An 8892-nucleotide genomic window follows, 5' to 3' on the forward strand; every position below is an offset into this window, starting at 1 on the left:
ACAAAATTGTAGGTTTCATTTAAAATGAATTATTAACTAAAGGTTTATACCTGTGCCAGGTGTTTGGCAACCACAATTTTGGCTTTGAAAAAACATGCAAAAAGTTTAGGTATTTGAAGTTGATAATTACAGTATAGAGATTCTAAATCTTTTCACAGGTGAGAATATTTCAGCCCATTTAGTCTTTTTGTTTTTTTCCCAAACAATATTTGGTTCTTGTTCTTATTATAGCTCCACAATAGCCTTATGCCCGGGCCATGTATGTTTAAATTTCCGCACAGATTTAATGCTTTAGCCATTAATTGCGTATGTAACCAAATGAAAGCTTCATGTGTTCTCCTGCCGCAGGTCCAGTGTAGACATCTCCACACCGGAAGTGGTCCTGAAGAGGCTCAAAGCATTGAGTCGAAATGGCCCGTTGTTTGCACTCTCCTTCCTGGCGTTTTGGGTCGCCTGGGCTCACCCTGGTTTACAGTTCCTCGTCTGCCTGTGTCTTTATGACAGCTTCCTCACCATGGTGGATCTCAATCACAACGCATTGCTAGCGGACCTCGCTGTGTCTGCGGAGGAGAGAACGAGACTGAACTTCCACTGCTCGCTTTTTAGTGCCGTTGGGTCGCTCTCTGTTTTCGCATCGTATGCCGTATGGAACAAGGAAGACTTTTTCTCCTTTCGGATATTCTGTGTGCTTTTAGCAGCGCTTTCTGCTGTTGGCTTCACGGTATCTACCTGGCTCCTTCGACAACGGTTTGAGGCTGGAATGAAAATGAATTTGGAGCAGGAATCCATCCTGAAAGAGTAGGTCAATGCACAAGGTCTGAAAATGTTCGAGGCCAATGATATGCCGTTAGGGTGTGTGAGTAGTTTGTAAGGGTAAGGAAAATGGAACCTGTAAATAAAATGGTGGGACACCCTCTCTAACAATAGATAATTGGTGCTAACTGATTATTATTATTATCTTTTATTTGTATAGTGCCAACAGTTTTCTCAGCGCCTCTTACAATACATTTATTCAAGGGGTCTGACAAGACTAGCCAGACTAAGACAAACCGATACATTAGGTGTAGAGGCCCGGCTTGTGTGTTTTTTATTTGTATACCATATAATTAAATACATAATATATTTTAGGCATTATTGCCAAGGTCTTACTTGCTTGGCGGGGGGGGGGGCAAGACTGAGGAATGACCACTTGTTGTCCTTAAACCCATTAATGACAATGCATTGTGAGCCCGTACATGTACGGGTTTTGTTGTGAAGGGGTTAAGTTCCATCACTGTATTACCCTATGGCACTTCTGCTGGGAAGCCGTCCATATATCTATACCTTCTTAGTAAACTGAAACCTCCTTACATTCCATCTAAGTCTCTGACCCTCTAGTTTTAGTTTCTAGCGCCTCTCGTTCTAACATTTCTCCTCCTTTGGAAATAAACTTCCCTCCTGTACTTTGTTAAATCGATGTAAGTATGTAAATATCTCTTTAATGGTCTGCTGCCATTTCTACTTCTTCTTCTACAAGAAATGGCTGGCTCTGCACCGGTGTTCCATAATCCGCCGTTAATTGGTTGCAAACCTTTTAAACTTATTTGCAGGGCTGCGTAAAAGGATCCATCTGTTTGTTTGTATAGCATAGTCTCATTCAATAAGAGATTACGTCAAGCGCGACGACCGATCTCGAGCCCAGGGGTAGACCTGACCGTGGGGTGTGTGACTAATAGTTTCAGTTCCATAGCAGCCTTGCCCTGATACTTAGAAGGCTGTTGTTTGAGGCGCCTTTTATTGTTACTAATCCTTATCTAGCACTTTTGTACATGAGATGATGTCCCTAGGATTTGTAAAATAACTTGGGGTTCTGCCAGGGAGGACATTATTTATCTCGTCTGTAAATACGGTAGAGCGTCCTGTTAGCATAGTGAAAATTAACGAACCGCCGGGGGCAAAAAGAGCGCCAACAGTTTTTTTTTAGACAGGTATTTGACTAATTGCCCCGGATCCCCAATGACTTAACTTTTTTAAGGACACTAGTCTTTGTGCACTTTCTCTACCGTCCGTGACATTTGTTTCTATGGTGGGCCCAGTTTTGCCGTTATAAGTGGGCCTTTTGTGTCGTAGGGTAGTGTGATGATGTACTTACTATTGCGTTATAATGATTTTGTTGCCATTGTTGGGTGTTAGATATGATATACAGGAAGACATGTAGCTTAAATAATTTTGGGGGGGGGGGCCTCTCTGAAGCATAGTTCTCTCCGAGGCTGCTGATAATTGACTATTTTCTTCCATCAGACTTTACGTCGATAAGCTGTGTGCGCCTCCGGAGAAGAGGATCACGCTCATGGAATACCTCCGACAGCTGTCCAGACATCACAACCTCCTCTGGTTCGTAAGCATGAACCTGGTTCAGGTAAGATTAGCACACGGACATGGAATCGAGTAACATAGATACATAACATTTACATATTCTTTAGATTTCACGTGTTATCTATGGGTTGTCAAGCTATGTGACTGCTAAGAAACGCATAAATAATGTTACTTAGACTTATTGATGTGAATTGGTTATTATCCGGGTTAGCTGCCCGGTGTTCCGTGAGCACTAGGTGTGCTAGTTCTTCAAGATTATCCAGAAGAGGCCATAATGGACCTCATTTATTTAGGGAACAAGAATTCCTGCTTCTGTTTGTGACAAGATCACCATGGGAAGCTTGTGTTTCGTGGTAAAAAATTGATCTTGTGAGGCAATAAGTGAATCAAGTATCTGTGAACAGACTCTGTAGACGCTGTTCATGTTCCATATGTTCTAAAGTCCTCTCCCACAAAGACATACCAATGAACCGAGTCACGGGGTGGCCTTTGCTGAGAGGAAGCTCGTTAGCTCAATGTATCCGTAACGCTCTTATCTGGACTGTTTGTACACCCCGGCAGCCGGACGCTAGCGCTGTCACACCTGTGATGTTCCCACAAAAGGGAAATAACTGTATTTGTTTTTTTCTAAAAACCTTTTCCAATTACAGGGATGATAAACTTGGTAGAATTGCTGACTAGTAAATGCTTTGTGGTTTTTTTTCTTTCCTCGGCAGGTTTTTCATTGCCATTTTAATAGTAATTTCTTCCCCCTCTTCTTGGAGCACTTGCTGTCCGACAGAATCTCTCTGTCTACTGGATCCTTTCTCCTTGGTGAGTACGAACTGACCCGCTGTCTTTCAATTGTTTGTCGGGAACATCTTTTACGGTTTGGAACAATGGTTGCACCACTGGATTGGTCCAAGAACAAAGCCAATAGCCATAATAAAATATACTACAAAGTGCTGACTTGTCAATGGGACTGCTAGTGCAGGGGCTTGCTGGCTTGGTGTACCTTAATCCTTTCTGATGACACCAGAATAATCAGTAACATTTCTTCTTTGCTTCCCAGGTATTTCTTACATCGCTCCGCATTTAAACAACATGTATTTCCTGTCTCTGTGCCAAAAGTACGGTGTTTACCATGTTGTACGGTGGCTGTTCCTGCTGAAGTTGGTGCTCAGCGTGGTGATGCTTCTAGCTGGACCGGACCAGATATATCTCCTCTGCATATTTATAGCCAGGTTTGTTCTCTTAACACGTCTGGAAACCGTTTCAAAACACCTAAGGGGGTGGCGTGTTAAAATAGAGGTTCTATTGCCATAGAAACTTAAAAAGAAAACTTTTAGGAAGTTTTTTTTGGTAAATGTGAACCATTAAATTAACAGACCTGTTAAGGTTTATTTACTCTTTACATTAGAGGTCGATTGATATGTTAGGGAGAAGCACAATCCCCCCCCCTTTTATCTATAATTGCTATTATGTTTCTTTCCTATTGTAGCAATCGTGTTTTCACGGAGGGCACGTGTAAGCTACTGAACCTGGTCATCACCGATTTAGTGGATGAGGATTTGGTGCTAAACCGCAGGAAGCAAGCGGCCTCGGCTCTCATGTTTGGAATGGTGGCCCTGGTAACCAAGCCGGGCCAGACCTTTGCCCCTCTCATCGGAACCTGGTTGCTGTGCGTTTACACAGGTAAATGTTTACTGTCCCCAGATGTTTTTTCAATGTTCTGCATACAGACTTAAGGTTATTTAGTCATAATTAATTATCTAAATTACCAGCAAACTAACAGTGCTGTACAAAGGAGAAAGCATGCGATGACTCCTGCGCTATTCACCTTACGGAGGAACGTGGTTGGCTGGTGATAGTGTCTACTACTAAAACAATGAAGGTCCAAGACGTATGTTTCTACTTAACAAGAAATGGTATAGAGAAGCCCCTCAAGCTTTTATCAGTCATGCAAACAGTGCTTGCCTCCTTATTCTCTAGCAGCAGGAGTCGGGATTCTTCCTGCAAGAAGGGTTGAGCGGGCCCTGCATAATGCATATGTAAATCAGTGAAGAGAGTTTTAAGACATTCCCTACATTAACTGTGGATTATACAGGGCCATCTCAGCCCATCGTGCCAGAGTTTGCCCTTAATAATGTACAGCGATATCTAGAGAGTTCAAATACTCGCTTATCCTGCAAACTCCCTCTTTTGTAAAATACTTTGATTCCACCCAATTTACTAACTTGTCATATTGAAACATGACACTGCTGAAAAGTTGGGGGGGGGGCGACTGGCCAGCGGTACAAAAGATCACAAACTTCAGTTAATAGTCGAAAAGTTGAATCTGTCACTGGGAGTAAAGTATCTAAACCTAGAAAATGGAATCATGCCCACCATTATTTTAGGCTTTGTTTACTTTTTAAAGGATTTTTTTTTCTTCCCTACAGGATACGACATCTTCCAAAGGGATGCCATGAATCACATCAGCACCGAGCCAAACCTGGATTCTGGCAAGATGTTTACTGCCACCCTGCGGCAAGGATGTTTCTACCTCCTCGTATTCATCCCGATAACGTGCGCCGTTCTCCAGCTCTTCACCTGGTCTCATTTTACGCTACGAGGAAAGCGTCTGCTGGCCGTCAAGTCTTATCGTCAGGCTCTACCTCAAAGCGCGCCTTCCCAAGATGTTAAAACGATATGAAAGGCACCTTCTGATTTCTATTTTAGTGGCCTATTTTTATACTTTGTACTATAAAGAGGTTTAAAGAATTGTCTGTACAAAAACCTTTTCGACTTTTTGTAATATGAAAAAAATGTTAAGTCCCGTGATCCAAGAGGTCCGCGCCGATAGAGCAAAGTGTCAAGGAGAGTGTCGCTGAAACTTAAGGACAATGAAGCGGCCGATAAAAATCATGTGATTTTGTCTCATCGACCATATTGGTTTTTAAGTGCATCGTGTATAGGACCGTCATTTTTAACTCATTTTATGTTTTCATTTTATTTTAACTTTTTTTACAGGCAGGCATCCCTAGAGATAATATAGGGCAGCACAAACATTGTAGGTACCAGCAGTGAAAACCTACAAACATTGCCTACCTGTTTTTTTCTCGTCGTTTCTGCCAGTTCTGCGGTCTTTTGAGATCCAATGACTTCCGATCTCAATCCAGTGAGGTTGAAGTCCACAAACGGTTGTTTCCAATCTGAGGGTAAATCAGGTCAAGGTTTTGTAAACTTTGTATTTACAAGTTGCAGACAGGCCAGGGGTTGGTAAAGTCAGTGTTAAAATTGCTCTGTCATCTGCTGAAGGGGTTAAAGCCCTTGTTTCATGCTTCTGAATGTCTGGCTTACCTTGGAGTGTTTTTTTAAGAGGTAAAAGTGTTTAGGTGATACAAGGTTTACAGTCCTGCTGTGACCCGAGACTGCTGCACAATGTATACAATGCTAGAAGAAAAGTCAGATTTTGCCCAAATCTGGGTGGTTCTTCTGTACTGACGGTGTATTCTGGTTGCGCATGTGCACGGGCAGGTCAACCAGGTCAAATTCCACCTCAAAATTGCAGCAACTCGTTTTATAGGAATCGGCCTCTGTAATCCTCATCACTGGGGAAAAAAATCAGCCTCCATATACCTCATTTCACATAAAGATTTTATTCTGGTGGACCAAATGTATTACTGCCATTTCCTATCTGCATCGTATCAATAAATATATATTTTCTTCTGTTTTTGTTTAGAGAAATTTGTTCAATTTTGCTGTATAAATACCTTCCGCATAGCGATCTGAAGCTGGGCTTTGCGGTTCTGGTGCTCCCATTTCAGATTAGCCCCGATCCCGATTCTTATGCTGAGCTTCTCTCCGTTTTTTGTACTTTAACTCCTTAATGACAAAGCCCGTACATGTACGGGCTCAAAAAAAAAGTGTGGAGTAAATTGGTTTCGGGCGACAAAAGGGCTTCTTACCTGGGGTGCTGTTTGGCCCATGGCCCATGGGAAGCAATAGAACCATGTTAGGATTAGATTGCAGTGAGATTATCCTGCAATGTTAAACCCTCTCTGAACACCATTAATGAGATACCTATGCGTTATATGGGGTGCTTAACCTTAGGGTCTTGCCAAAACCTGCAAATATACACAAAAATACCAATGTTTTTTTTGTTTTTGTTTTTAATGCACTTATCACTAATGGGAATGCTACAATATTATAAATCTGTCAGAGAGGCAGCAAGGTGTTCTTCGCTGGTCGTGCTCTCCTTTGATCTGCTTTAACGGTCGCGTTCGGCCTTCAGGAGGCCAGAGATCTTGGCGTAATATGCAGGGTCGTTGTGGATGCGCAACATTCTGCTGCTCATTCCACGACATACACCAACGCAGAAGCACCAGAAATTCTTCTTCCGTCCGTCCGCACAGAAGAAATTTACGGGATACCATATCTCGGGACCCGCATACGAATACGCAATGTAGAGACACGCCATCAATGCTTCCTTTAAGTCCTTCTTGGTGGTCAGTTTGGAGAGGATGACGTATCTGCAGATGGCATACAGGAAGACGATATTGGATGGAGTAAGGAAAGTCCCTGTCTTCCATGTTTCTAGTATATCGTCATCCACACTTCGAATCCAGGAGACCGGCTCCTCAGGTGTCAGGAATATTATGCGGAAGCACCTCCGGCAGATGAACCTTCCAAACCATTCGAGGAGCTCGTTGGCGGCGTTCTGCTCCGACTCCCAGTTTGATGGTGCGCTGGGGTCGGTCGCAGCTGGTTGGGGGCAGGTGTTTGGCGTGCCAGATGTTATGGAAGAGCCGATGTTATTGCTCTTGGCAGCCATGGAGAAAACATCTCCTTCATAAAAGTCCTCCTCATGGAGCAGGATCCTACTCCAGTCTATGGCCATAGATGTCGTAGTCCACACAATCTCTGAGAATTCGCTGTCCACAATTCTGGGATCTAGGAACCTATCACCCGGTAATCGCTGTGAACTGTGCCTGAGATGAGCTTGCAAGCTGAAGATGGCGCACCATTGTTACCTTTCTAATTATGACATCATTAGCACTGCATGAGCAGCAGGAATCATGGACACCAATGACTTCAACTCCTATCACTCTTCTCAATCAATAAACTTGCAGTATATAAGAGAATGTCACTTCTTAATGATAGACTTGTCTGCTGACAGTCCGGATAGCCTCGTTGCTGCTCCAGTGTATGTGTTTTTATAGACTTTTGTTAGTGAATGAGCAGCAGGTGCACCAGGATATATGTGACAGGGACAAGCAGAGCTTTTGATGGGTGAAACAGGACAGGGAGTAACCTCTCAGTCTCTGGGTTGCTGGTTCTGTGTCACTTTTTCAGTTTCTTCAGGGTTGGTCTGGTACCCGATGCCAGTTAATCAGCCTTCAAAGCCTGAGAAATACCGGGCTTTGCCGGTGTTACGCTGCTCGGTGACCTGAACGTAAGGGGGATCTCTCGTCTCCCCCGCCGGCCCGTTTACACTATAGAGGACGGCGCTGAGCTGACAGAGCCTCCATAGCGTGCTGTTCCCCGGGGAGTTTCTGTGGGAATCATTCATCCAGTAGAGAATTTGTGGGGTGAGGCAGTGATGTTGGCAAATTTTACGTCCTAATTTGTTAATTCATATGAATGTCAGACAGCAAGGAAGGGCCCAAAAAAACAGTTATCAGTAAACGGTCCCTTTAATTACCCTTTAATGGGTGTTCAGTTGGTGGCACATGGCTGTCCTGGCTTGTCTGACTACCTGCTCCGTGTAACGACTTTGGCATGTATGACTACCCATTTAGTGTACTGGTGCAATGTAACAAGAAGCCGTAGTCCATAGAGTTGTTTATTTGTATTCTTACGAACTTTTGCTTGATTTGTCCAAACCTCCAATAAAGAAGTGGGACGCCCATAAGTTTTTTTTAAAAAAAACGTCAAAACCCCAGAATATTTGTTCATTCATTTGTTTTTGGGAGTGTTACAACCTGTTTTGGCGCTTTCAGCAGGGAAAACAGGAGACTGAGGCTCGTCTCCCATGCCTGCGACCCAAGAATAAAGAGCAAGGTGTCCCTTAAAAATAATGTAGCGGGGCATCCTTGTCTGCAGCGTGTGACATGCGGCACACATAGATCATGCTCAGCGAAGAAGGCAACACAGCCCTCCCTGAACCCTCAAAATATTGCCCGAATTTAACAAATGTGGCAAGATCTGAATGAAAATCAGGTACGGCTGCTCCTGATCTGCATCTCTCCCGAAAGAAAGCATTAAGTGTTAATAAAATGAAATATTTGATGCTTCAATAATCTTCAATCTGCCAATACTGGGTTTAAGATCTTTAATTGACATCGCGTGGGCACAAGGTCTGGGATTAGTTGACAGGAAAACATTTTTCGTCAAATGCACAAAGAAACTGATCCCGTTTTCATCATCTTTCATGTAATGAACATTTATTTGCCAAATATCAGGAAATAAAATTACAGCACGTGAAGAGAGCTAACAAAACCCGTCCGGAAACCCCCGGCTAGTTTTAACTCTTAATGGAGGTGGGAGATGGGTAGTATACAGGCACGAGGCATT

The 8892-nt window shown here is 43.3% G+C and overlaps 1 protein-coding gene across 1 annotated transcript in view; it reads left to right on the forward strand.

Annotated features, from left to right (window-relative positions):
- MFSD13A (major facilitator superfamily domain containing 13A) overlaps window positions 1-6063 on the forward strand; it is a 12524-nt gene extending 6461 nt beyond the window's left edge. Inside the window, exons 3-9 of the mRNA XM_053450401.1 lie at window positions 1-8; window positions 349-798; window positions 2281-2398; window positions 3072-3168; window positions 3407-3578; window positions 3836-4029; window positions 4776-6063. The exon at window positions 1-8 is cut by the window's left edge and continues 72 nt beyond it. Of these exons, the coding sequence (XP_053306376.1) occupies window positions 1-8; window positions 349-798; window positions 2281-2398; window positions 3072-3168; window positions 3407-3578; window positions 3836-4029; window positions 4776-5029 (1293 nt within the window). The 3' untranslated portion in view covers window positions 5030-6063. The remainder of the gene's footprint in view (window positions 9-348; window positions 799-2280; window positions 2399-3071; window positions 3169-3406; window positions 3579-3835; window positions 4030-4775) is intronic.
- The last annotated feature ends 2829 nt before the right edge of the window (window positions 6064-8892 follow it).

This window comes from Spea bombifrons, chromosome 11 (assembly GCF_027358695.1).
Source record: "Spea bombifrons isolate aSpeBom1 chromosome 11, aSpeBom1.2.pri, whole genome shotgun sequence".
NCBI lineage: Eukaryota > Metazoa > Chordata > Amphibia > Anura > Pelobatidae > Spea > Spea bombifrons.